Below are 27939 nucleotides of genomic sequence, written 5' to 3' on the forward strand. Positions count from 1 at the left end.
TTTTTAGAAAGAACACTTGCAGATAGCTAAACAAGTCCATGTATTAAATATGTTTGGAGTTTGTAAAAGCTTTGCAGAAATGTTCGATCAAATTATAGCATTGTTCAGATTGTCCTCTTGCAATATTCCAAGGAGATGGTGTAGCATTCTGAGAAGGTGTAAAGGTGTTTTTCCTGAGTACATAATGAAATGCAGCATTGTGCTGGGGGCTGATGCTGAGTGGATATCAGGTGCCACCAAAGCCTCTCTGTCACTCCTCAGCTGAGCAGGGGAGAAAAAATTTAATGAAAGGCTCATGGGTCAGGATAAGCACAGGGAGAGATCACTCACCAGTTACTGTCACAGGCAAAAAGGACTTGACTTGAGGAAATGGATTATTACCAACCAAATCAGAGCAGAGTAATGAAACATAAGCCCAAACCTTAGAACACTTTTCTCCTACTGTCCCTTCTTCCTGGACTCAATTTCACTTCACTGGTCAAGGCTGATCCCATCAGCAATGGTGGTCTCTGGGATAACAGATCAGAGAAGTGGAGAGGGTGGGCATGGATGAGGACACAGTTGGGTGGGTCTGTCTTGGAGCTGGCTGGCATTGGCTCTGTCCAACACGGGAAGCTTCTGGCAGGTGCCACACCTGTAGCTCCTCTCTGCTACCAAAACCCTGCCGCACAAACCCAATACATGCGTATATATAAATCATCTGTGAAGGGTATATAATGGGAAACATTTAGCTGTGATCAATAGTTGAGGCCTTAGTTTGTGCCATTATTAATCCCCTGAAAATTCTTTGAGACTGAACTTTTGCCTTGACTCAATGAAAGTTTTTTATATGCCACTGCTTTGTGGAAGGAAGCAAATATATTCATGAATGAGGACAAATTTTCTGACTTTTATAGGAGACATGCTCTTGCTGCAGAGAGTGCTATGGGCAATGTCAGGTTTGGGCTCTGTTGTGGTTACTGGGTAATAAATAGACACTTTACAAGAAAAATGTGGCAAGGGAGATGTGAAAAATATGTATTTTATGATTAGCTTTTTGCAAATATTAAAATGAATATTATATGTATTATGTTAGAAAGTAATGCTGTATTAATTTTTTTAGTGGTGTGTTAAATATAGTTTTAGGTTATAACAAAATGTTAAAATAGAAACTATGCAAGATACTTTTTTTAAAGAAAGGACTTGCCCCGAGATAGCAGCCACAGGACACCTAAATATTTCAGAGAAATAATTTACTGCTCCCTTATCAGAAGAAACGAACTTCATCCCACCTCGCTTATCCCTGAGGACGCCTCAGGATTAAGAGGAAGAAGTTGACACTGACCAGACAGAATTCTGTGTTTGAATGGAATTTCTGCATCATGTATGAGATTTATGAACATGCAACAGGCTATTGCTTTTAAGGGTTAATCCTTTGTTATCGGGTGTCCTTTTTCGGGCTTTGTCCGGGTCAAAGGTACCCGGACGTCCGTAACTCTTTGTTTCTGTTGTCTCGTATTGTCCTAATCCAAATTGTCCAAATTATTATTACTCTAATTATATTCCTATTTTTATAGCCATTTTATTACTATTAAACTTCTAAAATTTTAAAAACCAGTGATTTGCGTTCTACACAGGAGAGCACAAATGCTCTTGGCAGAGTTCTCCTGGGAAAGCGGTCCCGGATTACGTCCCTGCAGTAAATAATATTAGGAATAATACCTAAGGAAAGCTTTAGGAAATCTGTAGTTCTTGTGTAGAGCCGGTTCATACCTCACCTCCCCTATTGCACATAGGCTAGTACCTGGTGACTTTCCACCAATGATTCAAGACCTTGAGGCAGTCGAGATTTCCTTTCGGGCCACCCCACTCCCACCACTGACCATGCAATTCCCAAGTCCGTGTCCGTGGGAGGGAGGGGCGGTTTGTGCCAGGGAGATAAAGCTCCCTCTCGCTCCCGCCGGCTCTGCAGGCGCCACTCCTCCGGCGGGGCGCGGAGCGGGGCCGGCTCCTCCCCGCGGCCGGACGGGCTCCGGAGGCGGCTCAGCGCTCGCAGGTACCGCGTTCCCCCGCCGCCCCCGGGTCGCTGCCGGGGCCGGGGCTGGGGCCGGCCGAACCGAGCCGGGCCGGACCGAGCTGGGCCGGGCCGGGCCGGTCCGCAGGGCAGGCAGCCCCGGCGAGGGCCGCCCGCCGGCGCGTCCCGTCGCCATGGGGACGCGGGCGGCCCTTCTGTGCCGCCGCAGAGTGCGGCCCGGCCCGAGCAGCGCTCCGGCGCCGCGGCACTCGGGGCAAGGACTGCTGCCCTCCCCGGAGCCCCCGTGCCCGGGCGCCGCCCTCCGGGGCCGCGGGAGGCCGGGCTGTCGCCTGTGAGTGCGGGGCTGAGCCCGGGCGGAGCGCGCCCCTGTGTCCCGCCAGCGATGGAGCCTGGTGCAGAGCTTGCCTGGCAGGGAACGTCTGGTATCGGAGCAAATCTCCCTTGCTAAAGCTCAAGACAACTAATAAGAACGGTTTTGTAGTGTTTGCTCATATTTAGGTGTGCAGCTTTGCCTGTGGAACCACTGAAAGCACCCAGTGACTTCAGTGTACCTCGCAGAGGTTTCTGCATTACCGCTGATCCCCAGCTTCACTTGGCCGTGGTCTCCTGCAGCTTCTCATCTTGAGAGATCTAACTATAATAGTGTGATCACACTGTACTAGTGTGATCTAATGGACAGCTTTAGATCACATCGTATAAACGACATCAATATGGAATAGATTTTTTTCCCATGAAAAGATCAATTCTACAGTATTGTTCCATTCATGAAATAATGCCACATTTTACAAAATCATATCATAATCGCACACAGTACTCTGTACCTCCTTCCTGTGCATTAACTTTAGGGTGCACTATGCGTTTCTTTCTAAGACACTCATAAACTTGCTGCTTATTAAAAGCTAAGATCTGCAATAATTTGCATACATGATATGATATCCGGGACATGATATTTTTAGGAAGAATCAACAGTAATGTTATAAAAAGTAATAAAAAGTACAGTTTTGAAAGGTAGTGCCTATTTCAGTAGTACCATCTCACGTGTTAAAGCACTATGTGCAGTACTAATTTGGGGAATTTTTATTTTAGCCACTGCTCTAAGAAAAATACATCATGGATAAATATGAACTCATTAAACAAATTGGAGAAGGATCTTTTGGCAAAATATTCTTGGCAAAAGGAAAAATGGATGATGAGCCATGTGTTATCAAAGAGATCAATTTAACTAAGGTAAAACAACAAAACCTGAATTGTATTTACCAAATTGTGCTACTTGCATTTAGCTGGGTACGAACATAAGTTATTTTTTATGTCCTTTGTAGTTCCATCTCAATTATATAGAGCTAAGCTTTCCAAAGACTGTATTCTTTCTAATTTATTATTTTAAAAGCATAGATGTAATACTATGAAATACTTTGCTTTTTACTGCGTTTTTGTTCCTTTTAAAGCTTCTTTCTGCCTGCAATGTGTGGCACTGCCTAATTCAAATTCTGTAATAGTTGATTCAACTACAATGAAAATATTGCCACTAAAGTAACAAATCACAATTCTGTGGTAAATTTCTGTATGCTTTTTCATTTCCTTGTTTCCCACATCCATATTTTCAGACAGGAGTAATTCACAATGGGGTCTTTCCAATTCCCATTTATATTTATGGCAGTTCGATTAATCTTGTCTGATTTTAAGTTTTCATTCTGTTGCTGTCAACAGTTGGGATGCTTGGCCTTTGAAGGAGAACGAGAGAATTAAGTGTTTTTAGGAAGCTGCTGGTCACATGTGTTTTAGATTTGTGATTTAGAACGAGCTCGCTTGGGCCTTGAGGCTTCTGCCTTCCTTTCCACCGAGTGCAGAGGCAGCTTAGGGCCACTTGCTCGGGTGCTGGGGGAATACCACGCCTGGATCTGCTTCCAGAAAGGCACTTAAAATCTCTGTGACTTCAATGCAGGGGTTTTAACAGTCAGTTTCAATGAGTGCCTACATGCTTTTGACAGGTCTGTTGCTATTCTGAGCCACCCCAGAGAATTTCTAATATATTAGAGAATTACAGTAGAAGAATGAGTTCTACAAAGAGCTGTATGTCTTCCAGATTCAAACCCGGAAAAGCTGATACATGAGTAATGACAGCTAAATGAAAAGATGAATAGTTTCTCTCTGTGCTCGTGACCAATAAACCCCCTGCATTTCTAATCTTGGATTTTTGATGTACAACTAGAAGAATGGTTGCTAATGCAATATTACTGCGAATCCCACTTGTTCAAAAATCAGAAGCTGGAGACAGAAAATTGCTACTTTGAAGTCAAAAGATTTTTTTTTATTATGGTAGAGTGTGTTTTATTCAGTTGCTGAATTTTGAATCTTTAAGGATTATATTTCAAAAATATTTCTCAAGAATGAGGGTTGGAAACTTTACTATGCAGTAGAAGAGGACATTTTGAAGGATAGATACTCAGAGAAATGAAATTTTAAGTAGTATTGATGGAAGTGTCATCCTATTAAACTAAATAGAAGTTTTCCATTAATGTAATAGGGCAAAGAGTTTGCCTGAAATGTTACAAAAACAAGTAACTCTAGTAAAATGAAGGATTTTTTTTCTTTTTACTTTGATCTTTTGACATCACCCCTGTTAGCATTACAGAGTCATCTACATCCAAACTCTTCAAATTCTTATGGGAATTCTTTAGCTTTGGAGTTTAAATTCTTTAACTTAAAGGTTGACATTTGCCTGTTTGTAAAATGTCAAAATTGCATTTGACTTTGGTAATGTTCCAATACACTTTCAAACATACACTGCAAATTGGTTTTTTTGTGTTCTATATACATCATATTTTATAATATTTCCACATTGCCTTGGTACACTGTATTTTTGTATTAGTGGGAATAGTGTGGTAATGATGTAACTATTTTTGAAAGGGGTTAAATATATAACTGCTAGCATTTAGTTTCTTAATTCTTTTAGATGCCTGTGAAAGAAAAAGAAGCCTCTGAGAAAGAAGTCATTCTGCTGGCCAAGATGAAGCATGCAAATATTGTAACTTTCTATGCTTCTTTGCAAGGTTTACTGTTAACATTTCTGTTTTCATTGTGGTGGAAGGAGTGGAAGGCAGAAAACCTACCTTGTTAGTGTTGATCACCCTTACCCTTGTCCCTGATGCCTTACTTAAACGTGGGAAAAGGTTCCCAACTCCTAGAAATGGACACGAGGCATCAAACTCAGGCATTACTTGTGTTTTTTTTCACCTGTGTGAGTGGGTACTTGGCATGAATCCTAGATCCTGAGCTGTCTGTACTGTACAAGTTGAACTTTAGTCTTGGTTTTTTATGGAAGTCCAGAGTTTAATGGGAATTTACTAGGAGTTTCAACAGAAGAGAACTTTTGAGTATAGCAAGGAATAGCGTGATCAAATAGGACAAAAGGCTGATCAAACAGGCAAGAAATAGAATGTTAATTTCATCTGGTCTAACCTCGGGTTCCTATTTTGTTTATCCACATCACATACATATGACATTATATGATTATGTTACATGCATCATATATGCATGCACACATATCCACATACTCATATATGCATATACATACACACAGACAAAACAGGCAAGCACAGAAAGAGGCCATTAAATAGAAATGCAATCTGTTAGTACCTCTGAAATTGTCTTTCAGCATCTGGAATGTAAAAAACAGTATTGGCATTTCATACCTCGATACAGCACTGTCTTTCCAGTCATGCAATATCAATCTCATAATGCTGTCTCATAGCCTTCTTTCTTCTGATGTATTTTGAATTATCACTCAAGGATAAAGAATTCTTCAGAACTAAAAGAGATGGAAGGAATTCTATTCACCATGAAAGCTAATTCCCTGTATTTATTTTTCCTCTGACATCTGCCATAAGCAGTGCCTTTTGTCATAAAAGCTATAGTTGCAGCTTCTGTTCAAATTGTTCTCTGTGACCAGGACTGTGAATGTTTTAGGGGACATGTAAATCAGATAGTCTTCTAACTCCAGAGAGGCAAGAAGGCTGAATTTTTCTATTAAGCAGGCCCTGCTCTTTATTTTTTGCTTTTTGGAATATTGTCTACTTTTAACTTTTCCCCTAAGCCTTACTGCGTACTTAGTTACTGAGCAAAAACCCTGAACTTTGAAGAATTCTGCTACATTCCCTGTAAGAACATCTGTCAGTGGGGTCTCTTGTGGATTTCCTCATGTATTTAATAGTTTGCTGAGTCTCCATTTAAATATATTTTCACATTTTATTTTTGTGTCAGGTTTCACTGGAAGTATCCATTTTTTCTCAGTCTTTGAAATGGAGGAATAGGTAGAGGTTAACTGCTACCTTTTGAAAGAAGGATCGTAAAAATCAAAATAAGTTGTTGCTGTGTTAATGAACAATACAGGAATAAAGGCAAAATTATGCTTTTCCTTTCAGAAGAGAACAAGCTATATATTGTGATGGAATACTGTGATGGTGGAGATTTAATGAAGAGGATAAATATGCAGCATGGAGTGCTGTTTGATGAGGACCAGGTGAAAGACATTTTCTTTAGAGGGAAGAACATATTCTGTGAAACACATGGTTTGAATAACTCAGTAATAACTGATCTTTTAAAGAAAACTTTGGTAATTTTAGTTGGACTATAGGCAGGTTTTTTAGCACTCTTTAAGCTCTGAAATGAATTCATTAGCAGTATGAGGATGACTTTTTAAATGCCCCCTTCCTCCTATTGCTCCTTGCGTTGTAGATGTACTTTTTCTTTACATTAGTAATATACCCATTAAACCATGAAGCCCTTCTTTGAAATAGTGCTTTCCAGTTATGGGGAGGATGTATTATATACAAATACTTAATTTGTTGGTGCTATTTGCATCTCAGCATATCCTCCTTTGTACTGAATTCTGTGGTAAATCTCTCATTCATTTCATTTTGGTCAAAACTTCTCTGATGCCATTTAAATTGTTGAACCAGCACAGAGAAACAAGCCCAGATATCTGACTGCTTTTGGGCCATGTTCATGTATATTTTATTTTGTAAATAGGTGAGTATGACAAGTATTGCAATTCACAGAAGTAGAATTTCCCACTATTCCTTACTTATTCCTTTATTTTTTTACTAACTCTTAGCTTTCTGAAGGAAATTTTCTTTATGTAGCAATTAGTGGACTGAACTCTAGGGTCATTTAGTCATAAATAAAATCTACTTTTTCAGGAACAATAAAATTTTGCTTAGAAATCAAGTAGATAGTAGTCAACCTGCTGGTGGAAATATACTCTAAGGCATAAAATTGAGGAAAAAAAATGTATTGTGACTTTTCTTTTTGCTTTAGTAGTAAAAGAGGAACTCCTTTATGGAGAAGTCAGTTGAAAGTGAATTACTGGTTCAGTAATAATGAATTTTAAGATCCTATTGGGAGTCATACTAGAGACAGAGAGAGCATGAAAAAAATAAAGAGAGGACGGACTCACAGATCATGAAAGCACAAAGGAGAGAACCAGCACACAAATCCCTTGACAGTGTCACAGAATAATACATATCCAAAGTAAGGCAAAAGAAATACAGACAGAAGAATGAGTTATAGAAACTAAAGATACATCTGCTGATCAAAGAAATGAAAGCAGATTTTCCCAATTTAACATAATAGTGTTAAAATACCTTTATATTTTCAAATGTACTTCTGCGAAGCCTCATTTGTGGCATCAGCCCTAATCAGGAAATTATCTATTTCATGTCAAGCATTGCTAAATAGGAGGTTATTACTTAAATAAAAGTCTTCCATGTGCATGAGTTTTCCTAAATAGAGAAGTGTATCAGCAGGCTGTAGTTTTGTTTCTGAATTTAGTCCAAAGGCCCTTATTTAAGAAGATATGTGAATATTGGAAATGATTATGTGTTTAAAACCTGTACTTGGCCAAGGATAAAGGATAAACACATGTGCTTACTTATTATACAAGTTTCTTCATAGCTCACTTCTTTCACCACTTTTCAATCCTTCATATTTTTTCTTTTTTTTTTCCTTTTCTTTTTTGGTTCCTGGATCACATTCAGTAGGACTACAAGTACTCTACAGCTGCGTGGTGTGACTTCCATCACTGAGGATTAAGAAGCCATTTCCCAATTCTGTCTTAGTTATTTGCACTCCCTCACTTCTTAAAAAAGGTTTATTATTCTTACTCTCCTTTGGCATGATCCTTCAGTCCTTATTCAAGTGCATGTCAGGGAAAACTTGATGATGATAAGGGAAGTAGGGTAGGTATCTATTTCCATTTAGTTTAGTGACAGCACTAAATGGAAAGGAAAAATCTATGGCATTAACTTTAAAAATACCTTTTTACTGTTCCATATTGTGTATGTTCTATACATTTTAGATTTTGTTGTCTTCATTTTATATATTTCAGTAAGATGTCCCACTAGAGTCACACAAATTCATAGCTATCTATGTCTGTTACTTTCCTTGCAGATTCTCAGTTGGTTTGTGCAGATCTCCTTGGGCTTGAAGCATATTCATGACAAGAAGATTTTGCACAGAGATGTAAAAGCACAGGTAGTAAAACTGGTACTAGGGAGGGGCTTATTTTGTCCTGTGAAACATATGCTTGAGAAGGCCTGCCATCTTTCATTATCACATACTGTTTTTGGGTTTATTTGCAGAACGTTTTTCTTAGCAATAATGGAAGGGTAGCAAAGCTTGGGGACTTTGGCATAGCGAGACAGTTGAACAGGTAAGCGTGGCTTTTAATCAGTCTGTGCCCTGCACCACACAGGAGTGTTTGTGAATGTCCAGAATGCAGCCTGAACATGCAAATTGTTTGTGGATTGTACTTGCTGAAGGGGTCTGGGTTACAAAGGGTCTGACACTGCATTTTCTCCTGTTATCCTAAAACATGCCATCCTGCATGCAACCACAGATCTGTTTCTGGAGACACAGTTCCTGCTCATGCAGCTGCTGGCAATAGCTTTTGTTACCTCCTAAAACAAAAGTGAAGAGCATTTAAAACTAAAGAGATATTAAAGGAAGAGAGTTTGGACATATGTTGTGTGTCCTCCAAGACAGAGCCTGTGTTAATTTTTTAAAAATGCCCAGAATGACCACCTGGGTCTGAGAACATACCATGACTGGCTTTTCATCTGTATTGTTCTCCCAAAAAGGGAGGCCTTATCTTTAGTGACTTTGGGGACAAGGTTGATCTATCCTGGAGAGTGACCAGGTGTGGCCAAAACATGCCAGGGGGCATAATAACAACAGGAAAATGCTTAGATTTGATCTCTTTTTGTGCTTTTTGGTTATTTTTGACAGAACTGAGCTCTCAGCATGTAAACTATTGTTGCCCAAAGTGCCTTCCTTTGAAAGTGTTCTGGCCATAGCTGCTATAAGGATTGCTTCTACACAGCAGAACAGTACCCAGCAGATAGAAAGTAAACCTCAGAATTTGAGTGTCCAAGATATACATTTTAAAAAATATGTAATAGGCTTATACAGCAATATAATTGGAGCTTGACAGTAGTTTTCCTCCTGTAACCAGTGAATTCAGTTTCTGTGGTGAGTTGACACGGTCTGGATTGCAGGTGTCCACAAAAGCTCTGTCACTCCCCTCCTCAGCTATACAGAAGAGAGAAAATACAGTGAAAGGCTCGTGGGCCAAAATAAGGACAGGGAATTGCTGTGCTTTCCGTTGAACTCTTCACTATTAAAATAGTGGCTCATTTTACACAAAACTGGGAAATGCTGTAGTTTTTCATGGGGTGTTCCATTATTCAGCTTTTTGGCGAGCAGAAGTAATGTCCCCCATTTTAACCTGTGGCAGAGAAGTCTCTAGTTCAGTTGTTTGTCAACTTTTTCAGTGTGCAAGCCTTTCTGTTAATTGTGTTTCATTAGTACTACAGAGTTTGCCCATACCTGTGTAGGGACCCCATATTACCTTTCACCTGAGATATGTGAAAATCGACCATACAACAACAAAACGTAAGTCTCTGTCTTTCCTTCCTATGTGTGTGAGGAGGTGCAGGCATGAAAGAACTTTTTAGAATATTTTAAAGAATAATATAAATATTTTAAAGACTATTTTAGTAATATGGTTTAAATCAGTATTTGTGCAGAGCCTGGGAATTTCTCTTGGTGACCCTTTGTGAAGTTCTGTATTACTATGTTCAATTATTAGGTGCATCATTGTACTCAACAACTACCTTATACTATACAACAGTGTCAGTAGTATTTTGATTACAATATCCCAAATATAGCAATTATGACTTTGATGTGATTAATGTACAGGCTTAATATATGTTTTGGCTTTATAAAATTACTTATACTTTAAACTCTCTTTTAATACTTTTTGTTAGTAGTGGTAGGAAATGCAAGTATGAGTATTTTCCCTTTGCTTAATCTGCTTCTTCATCAAATACCAAATTTATCTCATTTCCAAGATGTAATAACCAATGCATCTTTACAGTTCCAAGTTCATGAATTTTTTAATACATTCATTTATTATTTATAAAAACACACTAAAATGAAAGCTGCTAGTTTGGCTGCTTTGGAAATTTGCAGTAGCCAGCTGCAGGAAAGACAAATAGGTCTGAGGCTTACCCTGAAATACCAGATGAGAAGCACTGCAAAGTCAGGAGGTGAGTGGGCCTAGATCCTTCTCCCTATGGGAAATATGATCAACACCAAATGTTCTGGAGCTCACAGTAGCATCTCAGTTCTCAGATGCTATTCAGACAAGTCTACTCCTGTACTGTCTCCCCAGCTATCAAATCAGCTTTGTCCTTCATCCTGCTGGAAATATTAAGCAGAATTCCTGTATCATGTGCTTTTTCCAATTATTATTAAAAAAACCTAATTAGATACCATAGAAACATTGGTGCCACAACTAAAAATAAATTTCTAGTTGTTCTTTTTAGTGCATCTTAAGAAAAAATAAAATTTGCACCAGTCTGTGACAGAATAATGGTAATAAATTTGGGAGCTTAGAAGAGGTACTGATTACATGGATGGAAATATTGTAGACTTTTCATTGAAACTTTAATTACTTCTTATTCACAGAGATATTTGGTCTCTTGGCTGTGTGCTTTATGAGCTGTGTGCACTAAAGCATCCTGTAAGTACTGTACAATCAGCTCATTATCATATTTTTAGAAAATATAGTGGTCACCTTGCAAAACCTGTAGTAGTAATAGTATTCACAGTCAGCTACAAGAGTTATTTTCATCTTATTTATTGATATTAAAGAATCACTGCTAGTATTTAACTTTTCATATTGTATCTGGTTTGTGTGTAATAACATAAAAAGTATTATGTTGTAGTCCTATAAGTTACATATATGCATTTGTGTACATACTTTGAACATATATTTGTTCTTTAAAAATTACTAAACTTTTTCAAGACAGATGAACAATGGAAAGAATTAAAGACAGGCTTCAAGGTTAGGCTTAGGTATATAATTTTACTCATTTCTGTTTGCAAATACCAGCCTACACTTACTAAAGAACCTAAACCCCACATTTCCCCAGAAAGTGGTTTGAGTCCCAGGAAGAATTTTCCTAGAGGAAATATATTTTGTTTGACAGCACATTAGCATCTTCAGGAAGTTGTGTTGTCCTCAGCCTGGTCTGAGCCTCAGCCTGTGACTATTACATGGAGAAGGGAGCACAGCAGAAACTAATCTTGACAAAAGGAAAAGGATCAGATTCCTGAGACCAGCAGATGTTGACTTTTTGCTGAGCTCAGATGTGGGAGAAGGTAGAGCAGCACTAACAGAGCAATTGTGCTGAGCTAGGAGCAAGGGGAATACTGCTGAGGAAAACTGCTGATTTCACAAAGTGGCAAAACATGAAATATTACTTTGTATGAATATTAGGTGTTTTATTCTATATTGCTGCCCACTGTTTCAGTGTGAGGGCAATGACTCAATGCACATGTAGACAGGAAATGCAAGTGAAGCTAAGGTAAATTCAATTCTACCACCTTCAAAACAGCCACATAAATAAAAGGGTGATTTTAGAAAGAACTTGGGGGTTTTTTTGCCTAAGTACTGAAAAACTGTATTGATGCTGGTCTCTTAAGAGACCTAGTGAACTGAGAGGACTGAATTATCTGACTGGCATCACTTGTTAAAAGATCAGGATTGTATCTTCATTCTGGGTGGAGCACACAATGCAGAGGCTCTTGGGTGAAGTGAGGTTTTGAAGGTGAACCCTGTGAAGACAATATATATGTAGATCTCTGTTGAACAGCTTTTGGCAAAACACATCCTGTTTCATTCTGGAAAGATGGGCTTCTGTGTTGCTGTCTGACAGCAGAGGGTGAATAAAACTCTTCCAGGTACAGAAGTCATTAGGCCTTTTACTTGGGCACCTGAAACCAGGAGAACATAACTAGAACATAACACAATCAGAAAGTGTTTATATTAATTTTCTACAGCAAACCGTGGTTAGCAAGGAAGGATTTGTGGAGGGATTCCACAGCACAGGGTTTCTCCCCACTAATTTGCTCTGTGAGACCCCACCTGGAGTGCTGCATTCAGCTCTGCAGCCCCCAGCAAAGGAAGGCCATGGGATTATTGGAATGAGCCCAGAGAAGGGCCACAAAAATGATCAGAGGGCTGAAGCATCTCTCCTACAAAGACAGGCTGAGAGAGCTAGGGTTGTTCAGCCTGGAGGAGACAAGACTCCAGGGAGTTTTCCTGTGCCTAAATGGGGCCTGAAAGAGATGAAGAAGGACTTTTGACGAGGGTATGTAATGATGGGATTAGAGAGAATGACTTTAAACTGAAATAAGGTAAACATAGATATTAGGAAGAAATTCTTTGCTGTAAGGGTGGTGAGGCACTGGCACAGGCTGCCCAGAGAAGCTGTGGATGCCCCATCCCTGAGCCAAGGCCAGGCTGGATGGGGCTCTGAACAACCCAGTCTAGTAGAAGGTGTCCCTCCCAGGTTGGAATGAGATGATCTTTGGGGTCCCTTCCAACCCAAACCACTCTACAACTGTGTCAACAAGTACCTGTTTACAGGTTGGAGTGTCTAGTCCATCATTCTGAACCAGCAATATTTACTGTTCTCTTTTCACTGTTTTCCCTAATTGAGTTTCAAGGCAATAGTTTGCATGAGCTGGTGCTGAAGATTTGCAGAGGACGTTTTCAACCAGTGTCTCCCAACTATTCCTACGACCTGAGGATATTGATTTCCCAGTTGTTTAAAATATCTCCCAGAGATCGACCATCCATCAATTCTATTCTAAGGAAGCCCTTCTTGCAGAAACTTGTTCTCAGGCACCTGCCTCCTGAGGTGAGTGACTGAGCTGCTGCCTGCTGAGCGAAAATAAGTATGGAAGTAACATAAACAGTTCTATCAGATATTGTTTTTTCTGATAGGTAGCATGGGAAGAGCTCAGTCACACTGTGGTACATAGAAAAAGGCCTTCAGCATCTCACTCTAGAGCCAAGCAGATACAAGGTAATGATAATAATATTATGTATTATTAGTTCTACAGTAACATTTGTTAGTTGTGATACAGCTGTTGGCTGGAGAGATCCAGCAGTCTTTACTGCACATTTGGATGAAGGGTTTCACCCAAACCTAAAAGTAAATAGAGGAAAGAACTGCAGCAGCAGAACCGTTCATCCAGGCAAAAAGCACTGCTGTCCTGTTCAGAGAAAGAGGTTTAACACCAGCTCATCAGCTATGGTCATCTAGGAGAGCTGCCATAGGAAAGTGCTGAAACATTAATCTTAGTTCTTTAAAAAATGGAATTTCCAAAAGTGAGAGGCTTTGGTCTAGTTTATGTCCCTCACATGAAAAACGTCCTTACTGTGTGAAAAAAGCATAAATCTTGCAAAACGTGATCCATAGTATTTTATGAAATAATAAGAAAGTATTTTACAAAGTCTTACAAATTTTATTAAATTGTGAGACAGTGAACTCTATTTTGATTTAGTGCCCATTGATAGGCCAGATTATGTATGCAGTTTCTAAGGAAACATCAATGAGACTAAATATATGCCTATGAACTGTTGAATATCTGGCGTTCTTCTGGCAATGTAACTTTTTTCTAATTCTATATTCTTCATTATATCACAATGAGTCCGCAAATTTATCTTTGAAATATCAAAACAGTTAAAATAGCTCAGTGAAATTAACCTATATAATTGCTGAACAACACTTTGGACTCCCCTCCTCCCCCCCAAAAATATTCATCAGTAGTGTAGGAACCCATGTTGTTTTGAAAATGACTTTCAATGGTTTTATCTGCCCGCACAACCAATGCAATTTGGACAGAAGCCTGAACAACTAAATAACTTAGGCACTTACAAAAAAATCTCTGATCATTTAATCATAGTTTTAATACATTTTATCTCCCAAACACGATACTCTTAACAGTCAATACTCATGAAAGATTTAAAACTCACTTAGAAACTACTTAACCCAAGAAAGGACACTGCTTTTCATTACTGTATCTAAGATATTTGCAAAATACGGACTGACCAAATTGGAATGGTCTGTACTTGTATTCTCCTGCATGGGAAAGTAATAAGGTAGATTTTTCACTTTTCAGCCTTTCTTTTCAAATTTCACAGGATCTACAACATTGCCTAGTGGTTTGTAGAGTATGGAGGGCTGGGTTTAGAAAGGGAATGCCTAGGCAGAGGCACTCAGAGCCTGTGAATTAGACCTCCTATTTTGTGTTCTTGGAACTAGCAGGAAATCAACACTCCAGTTTATAAAAGTCTCCCTCTTATTGAGTGTGCTGTGTGAAACTAATCAATAAGATCCTCTTTACATGAATGTGACAAACCATGTTTTCAAAGCAGGTCATTCTCAGAATGAAAAGCAGAATGCCTAGGAGGTGAGGTATGGTGATGATGGTGAAAGGATATAAAGAATGTTTATTAACCTAACCTGTCAATGTTAGATGTGGACATCCTACTATGGTTTGCACAGAATGCAATTTTTTAATCTCTTATTGTTAAAAAGCATATAAACTTCAGAAAACAAGAGTCCAGGACCCAGTTTCTCTTGAATCTGGAATAGTGATGCCTTTCAAGAAAGAAGAGTTATTTCAAAGACATGAATGGAAGCCTCTTTCAAGAGTACAACAGCCTATTATTCAGGTACTGTGTATCCACTTTCTCATATATATATATATATATATATATATATATATATATATATATATATATATATATATACGGACACACACAAAATCATCTTCAGAATTATGCAGTATTACACACACACACACATATATATGTACATACAATCTTCAGAAAGCAAATGCCTGCACTTGAAAAAGTTACTTTAAAAGGCTTAAGACATAGTATGTGTTTAGCTATATATATATAAGTATATATATAAAATAAGTATTTAGCTTATTGCCTATGCTAAGACAGTAGAGACAGTTAAATGTGTCTGAATCCTCAGAAGAGATGTTTTGAAAGCCTAAATGGGAAATACTGAATCTAGGCTGCTTTGGTATGGTCCTTTGTAACAAAAGGATTGAGGCATGCTTTGCAATTATGTTTGCACAAAGGCAAATAAGCTCTGTGTTTGCATTTTTTGCTATAGAAGCAAATAAACTGATCCTGTTACTTCAGCCCTTCTGACAGCTCATTCATGGGCAAAATCACCAGCACTCACTGCCATTGCCTCAGATACTTGTTACTGACAGCCTTCTACCAAATGCAAGCCCAGTTTTTCACAATCACTTTGTCTCTTTCTTGTTTTCCAGCCCCTCCTTTCCTCAGGCAGGGTATCAGCTGCATGCTATGCCCAGCCTCTTTCTTAGCATCACTGCACACATTTTTGTTTATCTTTAGGAGCATGCAGTAGTACCTTGAATGCTGGTGACCATAAGCACAGCACATTTAGGATCTGGGAGTCCCCAGATGTGCACACTGCAGTTACATGAGCTTAACTGCTGATAAGGAACATGGAATTCCCAGAACTGCATCCATCATGCAGTCACTAACACTAACTGTGACTAATACTGGCCCTATGTGGAATATAGGACTTGGTTTTCTTCACAGTTACATTTGTGCCAATGCAAGTCCTGAGATGGATTAAGTTGGCAAGGTGGTTTCTTTTCACTGTGCACTGTTATAATCAAAGGCAGAATTTTGTCCACAGTGCTTTGACCTACCTTGGGAACACATTCCCTGAACGTTTCCGCATTCTTTCAACATCTAAATAAACAGTGTGCAGGGTTTCAGGGACACTTGCACAGTGCCATGCTTTGAAGATGTTGCTTCAGGATTCACAGGATCACAGAATGGTTGAGGTTGAAAAGGACTTCTGTCCCACACCCCTGCTCAGGCAGGGTCGTCTAGATCCAGTTGTCCAGGACTATGTCCAGTTGGCTGTTGAACATCTCCAAAGATGGAGACTTTAGATCCTATTTGGGCAACCTGTACCTCACCCCGAGTCACTCTCCCCCACAGTGAAAATGTTTTGTGATGTTCAGAGGGAACCTTCTGTGTTTCAATTTGTGCCCATTGCCTCTGGTTCTGTCACTAGGTACCAGTGGGAAGTCTGGCTCCATTCTCTTTGCACACTCCCCTCAGGTAGCTACAACCATTGATAAGATCCCACCTTCAGGCTAAACAGTCTGAGCTATTTTAGCCTTTCCACATAGGAATAATGCTCCAGGCCTTTCATTGGATTTTTTCAAGATTGTAACTGTCTCTTTTGTTCTGGAGAGCTCAGAAATAGACACAGCACTTCATGTGTGACCTTGCAAGTGCTGAGCAGTGCAAAAAGATCACCTCCCTTGACCTGCTGGGAGTAATTTTACTATTGCAGGCCAGGATGTCATTCACCTTTTCAGCAAGGGCACATTGTTGGCTACTGGTCAACTTGTTGTCCACCAGGCCCCCCCTTCTTCTTCTTCTCTGCCAAGCTGCTTCCCAGTTGGATGGCTCCCAGCATATACTGGTGCAGAGTGTAGGACTTTGCACTTCCATTGCTGAACTCCATGAAGTTTCTGTCATCCCATTTCTTCAGCCCTTTTGTGGTCCTTTTGGCTGGCAGCACAACCCTGTAGTGTATCAGCCGCTCCTCCCAGTTTGGGTCATCAGCAAACCTGCTGAGGGTGCACTCTGCCCCCTTCTCCCCTGTGATCTGAATCATCAGTGAAGATGTTGAACTCTAGTTTCTGGCATTCACCTGTGCTTCACCCTGTGGTCACTACCCTCTGGGCCACTTTTCAAGCAATTTCACTCCCTGCTCATCCCACCCTCAATTCATCACCTTCCCTATGAGGATTTTATGGCAGACAGTGTCAAAAGCCTGCACAAAGGCAGTTGCCTGATAGGAAATGTCCCCTTGCTTTCCCCTTGTCTGTCAAGCCAGCCATTTAATTGTAGAATGTTAGTGAGTTGGTCAAGCATGCCTGCTTCACTAGTCACACTTCTCAGGGCCCTGGCATTTATTTGGATAGCCTAATTTGTTTTCCCTACTGCTTGGGATTGCCATACTTCTGGAAACCATACTGTAAAACCTACTTCACTGAGGAATGAGATAAACACTTCTTCGGGTTACTTCTTCCTTGGGAACTTTGCTGACAGTCAGAAACTTTCTTCTTAAATAGATAGGAATTTTTATTCAACTGTAATATGGACTGTACCACAGGTACATGAGTCTATTTTCAGAGTATCTGTGAAGGAAAATGGGGAGGAATAGTGAATGTATTTAACTGTGAAAGTGATACTTAGATGCGTTTGCATTTATGTAAGAAAGTAAGCAAAACTTAGCATTTTTCTGATGCACTGTATAGTCTCCCACAGCGGAAAAGTTTGTGGATGTCTGACCACAGTTATATCACACAGTGGCAGCTAGGTGATCATCTTGTCTCCATTGTTCTTATGAGAAGTGGAAATGACAGTCTTGTTTCAGAGGAAGAGTACAGGGATGTTTCATCACAGGAAGGGCTTTGAGAAGTGAAAGCCCAACTCCCACATGCACATAATCAAAGAGATGAGAAATGAAGCAGCACAGTGCTCCCCTGAAAGCAGCCATCAATGCCTGTACTGTCCAGAGCTACATCCCAGCTTCCCCTTGGTATCACATGTCAAAATGAGGCTCTCCTGGAAATAATTCAGTGCTTTAGGCTCCAGAACAATGAAGTGACTCTAGGGCCAGGACACTACAGAGTACAAAGCCCTGTGCTGACTCACTCACAACAATGTGAGCTGCTGCTTAATGACAGGAGCTGATGGAACAGGGGAAAAGGAAAAGGCAGTGGTGAGATCACATAAGCCCTGAGAAGTTTGGAAGTTTCTGGGTTGTATTTTAAAGGATTTGGAAAACTTACACTAACTATTTAATAGTCAGTCATATTACTATGCAACTCAGACTGGGGAGAAGTACAGGACGTTAATTCAAACTTGTGCTGATACAAAGGAGTACAGGTAAAATAACATCCTTTACTATATTTTCAGCCACAGTCCTCCAGATTTAATATGGCAGAAAGGCCAGGAAGCATTAGAGTACATGGTCATTATGGTCACTACTACGAGAAGCTTGACAGCTTGGAAAGGAGAGCTAATGCACATTATGACCTTTCTCATATCAGCCAAAGAGTTGAAGATTACTATGAACTAAAAGGACGAGTTGCACCTCCACCATCTGACTGGTAAACACATCACTCTATTTATGTCTGTCTTGTGTATTTTGAGCTATCAGCCTTCCTCAGTAAATAATGCTGGCATAGCTGATTTAGTGGAATGCCTCTTCTGCTTCATCTTGGATAATTTTTCTTTTTTTTTAGCATAAATTTGTTACACCACAACAGAATTCCTTTTCCTGTTCATCTAGAAATTCCATCTGGATTGGCCTAGTGTTTGACATTTCATTGTCAAAATGTCTCCCAAGTCTCAGCCCAGTCTTTTACTAGGTAAAAAGTAAAATATAAGCTTTCTGTAGAATCTCTGATTATGCCAAGGATAAACACTGCCTGTCTTTCACACCAGGATGAGAAAAACACAAAGATCAGAAGCAGTTCTGCACTGAAGGGAACTGAGTGGGAGCAGGCCATGAAAGTGTTTTTTTATCCCATGCAGTGCTTATATTTCTGTTGCAGATATAAAGACCCTTTCTCTAGCAGTTTATTTACTTCAAAGCTTTTCTGTTACTAAGCAGAGGTACAACCTTAGGAGATCTCCTGTCCATTGTGTGACTGGCCATTTTAAGTGTGGATGAACATTGAAAATGTTAAGAAAGAAATTTTGAATGCTTCCAAATCTTTCCTTTAAAGTTGACAGAATCATTAATTTTCATTCAACAACAACAACAGTGTTTAGAATGTTGAGTTACGGATCTTCAGATTTAGAACATCTGTCCTGACCTGAATTTCTGGTGCCTTATTTAAGGACAGAGTCAATTCAGTTTTGCCTCCCTGTGGCACAAGTGGATTCCCAAGGCAGGAAATGAAATAAATGGGAAACAGGGAGCTTACAAGTGACTGATGGTTATTTTATATCAAAAAAAACAAAAAAAAAGTTTACAAGCTACACAAAGTTTGACTGATAGAATTAGGCACAGAGGAGAAAAACAATAAAAGGGTTGCTAAATATACAGCCTCCATTCTGACAATTTTCACTTGTTTTGAGGACCAGACAAATCAATTTTGTTTTAATTAATGCTTTCAATAACATTTATCCAATAAAAGGTGGAAGGGCTTTGCTGCACTCTTCAAAAGGCTTAAGTAACTGAAGTAATAGGAAAGGGAATGCCTGGAAAGAATGTTTCCTTATTTTACTGTTGTGCCATATTTATACATATTTTATGCATATTTATGTATTCATGTAGTACAAAGAAAGCTCTGTTTGTCATGTGTGGTAGAATTATAGAGAATTATTTGTGCAAAGATAGTAGAGTTTGAGAAGTAAAACATAGTATATATACATCACTTTCTTTCAGGACGGCAGAATTTCTTCAAAGGCGGTTTGAAGCCCAGCAGTACAAGATTAAAGTGGAAAAACAGATGGTAGGTAAATGCTGAATCACTGAAAAAAATCTGTAAAAGAAGAATGGAAATCCAAAGATGAATTGGTGTATTTTGAATAGTAAACTGTAACACTGTCAGGTGGAAGGTTTTGCTCTAGCAAATTCCCTGATCTGCTCTGCAATGTTCATCCGAGGTTTTATTTCCTCATACAAAACTGTAATAATGTAAAATTCTACTGTGACTTTTTCCTCCAAAAACGTACACTTGCCTTTACTGCATTCTTCAGTGGAACTGGGAGAGTGAATTGAGTGAGCACTGAAGGGGAGGATTCTAAATGAAAACTCATTTGCTCTGGGATTCCTTTGTACATCCGTAGGGACTGCGACCATCCTCTGCTGACCTGTATCATGACCAAGTACAGCAGCAGAAAACAAAGGAAGATCATCTCAAAAACCATCAGCAAAACATGTCTAGAAAGAATGAAATGAAAGAACAGGTAACGAATCTCTTCCTTAATTGCCTAGAACTCTCTTCCTATACTCTTGACAGTAGTGTTCTGGCATAAGAATTCTTTTTCATCAGATTCTCTTTTCAATCATTGATTCTTTTCCATTCTTTCCCCATCTTTTAATGGAGAAACAATATACTTCTATAGTTTTGCTTTTGGGTGACAGAGAAAGCAGATACTTCTGTCTTATGTGAACATATATAAATACATTTAATATTTCTATTTTTGGTTTATTAAAAACATATTCTACCCTACTGTTCCTTAACAGGAGTATTTGAAACAATTGCAGAAAATTCGGGAAGAATACCACAGTGATATAAAATAATTCAGAGTTAGAGCAGGAGTACTCCAGGTAACAAAACTCAGACATGTGGGTACTCATATTTAGTTTTTTGTGCTAGAATACTTTATTAGGAATTGAAATGAACGTTTTTTTTAAAACATTCCTTAGGAGAACCAGAAAATACAAGATAAAACCTATCTTGTGAGGCAAGGAAAGGCTAAGCACCAGTCTGAAAACAAAGATATATCTGGAACAGGAGCAGAGTCACTTCAGGTATCAGTACCATCTCCATCTAAATAGATCTTTTTGAGTGAGCCCCACACTGTCTTTGATTCATTCTCCGGGACAAATCTGCCAATATCAGTAGCATCCTCCTCAGTGATCCTGGATCTGAGTTTTAATGAAATGAATCCACACCACTTGATGAAATTAAGTGGGTTATAGGCAGCCAAATTAGGAGAGAATTTGGATTCCCAGTGATGTAATGGGAAATGCATGATAATGATAAAGAAACATTAGATTTTGGGCCTGCCTAGTGTCACTATACTTCATGGGCTCTCCATCTTTTGGAGAAACTGAATAAAAGTAAAATCTAAAAATTGTTGTGGTTTCTCCTGAGGCTGAAGGCATGCCCTGATTGCTTCAGATCACAGAGGAAGCTGTGTACTATTATCTACTTTGCTTTTCTCTGACGCATTCCTATAGGAGTCATTATAATATGAAAAGGAGTAATTAAATATTTTTAGGTGTTGCCAGAAAACAAGATGTTGCAAAACAGGGCTATACTTTTTACAGGCACAGTTTTCCACTGAAATATTGATTTTAATCACTTCCAAAGTTTTCCAGAATGAAATGAGTCGAGTCATCTGGCATGTGATCATAAAAAAGAAAAATCTGTATTATTTATATCTTGACACAGTACTGTATCTTTCTAACATGGGTTTTTGAAAAATCAGAAGCCTGCAATTTATGCAAGAATTTTGGTTTTTCTTTTTGCCAGAGAAGCCAGAATTGGTAATGAAGGATGGAATATTCTTAAAGATCTTTGTAAAGGAAATTCATGATTATATTTGCTACTTAAGGAGGTCTCTTTCATTATGTGGTATACATATATTCAGTTACAAAGAGTGTAATTCAAACTGTATTTTTTCTCTCCTTCCAGGATATGGAGGAAAACTTTAAACAAGTCAGACTCCAGGATAGGCAAGACCAAATAATATTAGAAAAGAGACATAACACAAAAGTATCCATCTTTACTGTTGTATTTTTTTTTAAATTTTCTTATTATATCTGTACATTTCAAATTACTGTATTACTGTGGTAGGTCTGGAAATTAAGTTATCTGAGAGTCAATTAATAGTACTGATTTTCTGTTTGTTAAAAGTTTATATCAGAAGAAAATAAATTAGCTTTTCTGACCATTTCAGGAATATTCCCCTTAGATATTCCCACCTAGTAACTAATCTCTACCTCCTCCATCTTATATCAAACTGCATTAGTAGTGCATGGGAACTCATGTTTATTCAAAGTCTAAGTAAAGTCAAGTCAAAATGCTAATTTTAAAATATTTTGTTATAAAATGTGATTCCCTATACTGTTTTTTAAATCATAGAAGGAGATGGGAATTAAATTAGAAATGCACATAAGATACCAGGAATGTTTCTGACCATAAGATCACTGTGAAGTGGACTAAAAGTCTTTTATGAAATATTGCATGGAAGCAGTACAGTATTCAATTTTACTTCTGGTTGACAACCAGCTAAAAAAACCCAAAATTTTATGTATTGCAACAATTTGAATTAAACATTTATCAAAGGCCCTTAAAATCAAAAGTGGATGCAGTAATTTTAAAATTCACTAAAGGAAAAGTATTATATTTAAGGAAGTCTATTTTTGTCCAATGTGTTCAACTTTGATCTTCTTAAGCAGAAGAAAAATGTGGTAAAATAGAAGTTATTTTCAATAGAAGAATAATTTTCAAATTTGTAGTTCCATATCATCTGTGTACTTTTAATTAAATGCTTCTATTTATTAGAACAAACTCATAACATTAATTTGTGAATTTTCTTTAGGGAGGAGTAAAATTTGAAATTAATTTAGATGTATGTTTTCCTGAGGAAGACAGTATTCAAGAAGCAGAGGTATGTTTTAGTTATATTCACAGCATTTACATTAGAAATCTGGAGCCATGACAGCTCCATAATCTAAGGTTTGTTTCCATTACCATCATCCTCTGCCTTTGTTGTAATGAAGCTTCCTATTGAGGAGTTGTTGTTATGTTGCATATGTCCACCCTTCTTCAAAAGGGTATTTGCTGGGAAGAAAATTGGGTGATACTTGGGGCAGTCTTTCACGTGGTAAAATGTGAAGGAGTGCAGATATTTAAATTTCCTAAAATGGAAATATCTCAAAACTGAGTCATTCTGCAAATGCTAAATTTAATTTGTAGATTGTTTTAGTGCATTTCTGTTTCTTTTCAGAAATGAAGCAGTATTGTATTGTATCACAAAGCAAGAACTACTACAGACAATATTATGTTTTCATTTAGTAAAATTATATTTGTGGCTTATCAGCACGTAATAGCTACTTGTTAAGATCTTTAGCAGTATATTAGCATTTATTTTAAAAGTTCCTTACAGCAACAAAAGAATTATTTTTAGTATATGTATTTTTAATTTATAAAGCACTATTGTGTCGTTCTGTTGTTTCACATCTCTGTGGAGCCCCATGCAGCACAAATCTCAATGTAGCTTCTGAGTCCTGCTGCTTCACTTTTTGTTACACAGTTTTCCTGTGCATACCTGAGGTTGGCTGGCAAACACAGTAAAATGAGAAGGGATTAGCTATTGTACTGTATTTGTTTACTGTTTCCAGAGTAACTTCTTGTTTTTTCAGGTATTAGATAAACTCAATGAGACTTTAACTTTTGTGGATGGTGAGAATCTTAAGGAGAAATTGGTGGAAGTTTATAAAAATGATACAGACAGAGCTTTGGAAAAACTGTCTGACTACCCAACAGGTATTTATTGGGGAAATGCAATGCTGAGTATTAATCCTGAAAATTGCATAGGAGTTAGGTAAATTCAGTAAATCACGCTATAGCAAGTTTATCTCATGAGCTCTTTCTTTATATCACATAATATTATAATCACATGGATGTCTACTTTACAAAAAAAATCCAAAGAACTTTGCCTCTTCTTCTTCTTCCCCTCAGAGTCCATACATGATATGAAAAAACCCAGAAAACATTGGCAAGCTGGAGCCCCTCAGACACTACTGAATTTTTTAGCTGGTGCTGATGTCACATCTACATATCCTACTATGGCTGGAAATGAACTTGGTGAGAAAGTTTTGGCTTTCAGTGAACACCTAAAATTCAGACTGAATTCATCCATACCTGAATGTTCACATGATCCAGCAGGCTTTTAATTGCATTTTCCCTCTCACACTGCAGTCATGTTGTGTTGCTCATACGTATCAAGAGCACTGCATTTCATCAGTCCCTCTGTGGCCTGACTCAAAATGCTAATCTAGTCATTAATCATCAGCACTTTCTCAGGCCTTGAGCTGATGCCACACAGGAACAGGGCAGTGAGTGCCAGTGCCATCCCGGAGCGTGGTGGAGTGTGGTGGTGTGTGCAGGGGTCCCAGGATGAGGGAAGAGATGGGAATCTTGACTCCATGTTTCAGAAGGCTGATTTATTATTTTATGATATATATTATATTAAAAGAAAACCACATACTAAAACTCTACTAAAAGAATAAAAGAAAGGATTTCATTAGAAGGCTTGCAAAGAATAGAAAGGAATGAATAATAAAATCTTGTGACTGACCACAGAATCCAAGACAGCTGGACTGTGTTTGGCCAATGATTAAAAACAACCTGAGGACAATCAAAGATGCACCTGTTGCATTCCACAGCGGCAGATAATTACTGTTTTTCTTTCTCTCTGAGGCTTCTCAGCTTCTCAGGAGAAAAATCCTGGCAAAGGGATTTTTTCAGAAAATACCATGGCGACAGTGGAGTTCTGTTTTCTCTCTGCATACGGTGGTGGTGGCACCACTGTCACAAGTGCCACCTGACCCCGCCTTGGCTGTGGTATGCTCCACTTGAGAAAAGTCCCTGGGCTTCTTACAGTACCACTGAGTACATTGCCAGGCAGACAAGTATCTCCAGTGACTGGTTTCTGCAAACAGGAGCTCTTCCAGCATTCCAGCACACTCCACGCACTGAGATAAAAAATAACCAGAAGAGTTTCCATGGATAGTAAAGACAAAGCAGAATATTATTAATACACCACCTTTTGCTCATGCTGCCTTAGATGAAAGACCGCCAGGCACAAAAGAAACAGGAACTTTTTTAAAGCTCTTTCAAACCAAGAAGACAAGTTTCGGAGCTAGGACTAGGGAAGCTGCACCTGCCTATTCCAGGTTTAATAAGAAGTTACTTATGCTTTAAAACTTGTGTTAAACATTTTTAGTGATGAGTAGTCCAGACCATTTTCCCCTATCCATCAGAGCAAGTACTTATAAAAAAATCAGGAGTATTCCATTGATATTCCAGAATTACACAAAAGGAAGAAATCAGTGTTGAGACTAGAAAGTTTGAATCTGACAAAAGACAGTCCCGAGCTACACTAATGCTTTAGTGACCTGAGAACCTTGCTCTTCTTCAGCTCACCATGTTATTCTGCCTGAAGACATCCCAGAAAATAGGAAGCAGTGGAAACAGACACCACCAGAGACACTCCTGAGCATCTTAGCAAAAGCAGAGCTATCTGATGATTCTTTTATCTGTTTTGAGGAAGACCAAGGTAGGATGTTTTTTCCTGTAAATTCTGCATGTTTTTCTTTAGTGTAATATTTCTTCTACCCCTGGCAGAGGGTCTGTGATGAGAAACAACATTTTGAAGCAGTTGGCAACCTAGAAAAGCAGGGACAGAACCTCTGCTCTGTACCTGAAGCACTGAGAGGCCTCTTCCAGAGCATTGCTCTTTTCAAAAGCAGGGAAAGGGGCAAGCCCTACTCACTGGCTATTACCTTCATATATAATTCTTACCTTTGCTTGGGTAGGCAAAGGAAAGCCACTACTGCCAGCAGGCTGGTAGGTACCACAAACCTGGAGCTAGCACCTGCAACTGCTGAGGTTGAAGAACCCTGTAGAAAGCATTTATTCAAATACATACATGGGGACTTAAATGACAGTGGTGACTTTACAACAGGGTCCATGCTGAGACAGCTGACACTGCAATTGATTCAAACTCACCTACACTGCAGCCCACTTTCCTAAGGTAACAGACTTTTTAAAAATTACATTTACTTTGCATCAACAGAAGTGAGACATTTACATTGTTGTAATTTGAACAACAACAAAACACTTCAAGCATTTATTTATTTGCTATTCCTTTACACATACCTTTATAGTTTTCTACTATACAGCTGAAGGAAAGTTTCTCTTTCTTTACAGAAGGGAGATTAACTATGTTGCCTTCAGAAGAAAACAAGGAAGATGCTTCAGAAGCATACTCTGCTGTTGATGTTGATGAAGGTAGACTTGAGCCAAGATCAGATGGTGAAGACACGTAAGTCAAGCACATCAGGAGAAAAATCCAGAACTGGACAGTCTTTTAGGCTGCATTGCCTAAAGTTTTACTGTGTTCTTAAAAATTCATAAATAAAGAAAACCTAGAGAGTCTGCTAATTTAACTTTTAATTCCAGAATTTGTCACAGCCAATGCTGTCATTAAAAATTACTGCAGAAATATTAACATGGGCTTGCAGCTCCTTTCTCTTGCCTTTTAAAAATAGGTAAACAATCTGACAGAGACAGTTCACATTGGGTGTGTTACTTGTATATTATTTATAAAGTGTTTAAAAAAAAACTTAGGAGGCCTTGAATGGAGAAAGGTTTGCTATGAAATTATATTTATTTAATTAATATAATTATCTTGTTTTACTGTGCAGAAATTTTGAAGATTCTGAAGATGAACTCAGACATGAGCTGGAGGAATCTCTGGAAAAATTGTCAACTTCTCCAGCAGAAGAGTCTCACATCTTTTCAATAAATAAAGGTGAAACAGATGAAGAGAAGATGAATTTACGTGACAAACTTGGAAAATCTGATGATGATTTAGAAAGTAATCATAGGTAATTTGGTGTTGAATCACATGAAAAAGAAGGCTGTCATTCTTTTTCTTTAAAGGAAAAACAAAGCAGGGTACTTTTCAGATGTGTGAACATTGAAAAATCCTCATCCAGACTGAAATGCTGTTTCATCTATTATTCCTAACTGGACATTATTCTTAACCTGGACATACCTGACAAGCCTTGCTTGAGCAAATTTCTGATTGTGTCCTCTGTTGAACCACTTTTGTATCATGTAAGAGAGTCTCCTAGTTTGTGTATTTTATTGCCCTAGATAAATCAACTCCTTAAGAATCTCTTCCACCTTTTCATAATCAATGTGTACTGCCAGTACAGCTTTGTAATCTACAGTTTCATTACACAGTACTGACCCTATGTAGTAACAGCAGCTGCTCAGGAGTTTTATGTAGTAGCAGTAAAAGGGTTTATGAGTGCCTTGAGAATTGTGCATTCCCCAGTTCCTAATAAAACGTAGGTAGGTAGGTTCTTCCAACTGTATTTTTCCACATAAAAAATTTCATACAACCCAAGTGAATCTTAAATAAAGGGAAAACTAGTCTGTAGTCTGATTTCAGCAGTTATTTTTTCAAAGAATCATTTATTTTGGAAAATATCTTAGAATCCAACTGTTAACACTGCCAAGTCTACCACTAAACCATGTCCCCATGTACCATATCTTTTACGGACCTCCAAGGATGGTGAGTCCACCCCTTCCCAGGGCAGTGTGTTCCAATGCTTGACAACCTTTTCTATATCTAAATTTTTCCTAATATCCAGTATAAACCTCCCCTGGTGCAACTTGAGGCCATTTTCCATTATCACTTGTTACCTGGGAGAAGAGACTGACCCCACCTGGTTCCACCCCCCTTTCAGGCAGGTGTAGAAATACCTCTTTCTACACCTGCCTGAAAGGGGGGTGGAAAGGCTCAGGCCCCCCCTGAGCCTCCTTTTCTCCAGGCTAAACACCCCCAGCTCCCTCAGATGCTCCTCACAGGACTTGTGCTCCAGACCCTCTCCTAGCTCCACTGCCCTTCTCTGGACACGATCCAGCACCTCAACACCCTTCCT

The 27939-nt window shown here is 38.7% G+C and overlaps 1 protein-coding gene across 1 annotated transcript; it reads left to right on the top strand.

The window, feature by feature from the left end:
- The first annotated feature begins 1839 nt into the window (after window positions 1-1839).
- On the top strand, window positions 1840-27773 carry NEK5 (NIMA related kinase 5). Its single transcript, XM_074535393.1, is given in 23 exon segments — window positions 1840-2035; window positions 3101-3241; window positions 4968-5064; window positions 6436-6533; window positions 8462-8545; window positions 8653-8723; window positions 9878-9964; window positions 11042-11096; window positions 13081-13281; window positions 13368-13449; window positions 14968-15104; window positions 18429-18622; window positions 19909-19975; window positions 20313-20432; window positions 20713-20796; window positions 20896-21000; window positions 21890-21970; window positions 22800-22868; window positions 23623-23746; window positions 23942-24067; window positions 25404-25541; window positions 26195-26309; window positions 26692-27773. Coding segments are annotated over 22 exon segments (2439 nt in total). The 5' UTR covers window positions 1840-2035; window positions 3101-3124; the 3' UTR covers window positions 26879-27773.
- The last annotated feature ends 166 nt before the right edge of the window (window positions 27774-27939 follow it).

This window comes from Zonotrichia albicollis, chromosome 2 (assembly GCF_047830755.1).
Source record: "Zonotrichia albicollis isolate bZonAlb1 chromosome 2, bZonAlb1.hap1, whole genome shotgun sequence".
NCBI classification, from domain to species: Eukaryota; Metazoa; Chordata; class Aves; order Passeriformes; family Passerellidae; genus Zonotrichia; species Zonotrichia albicollis.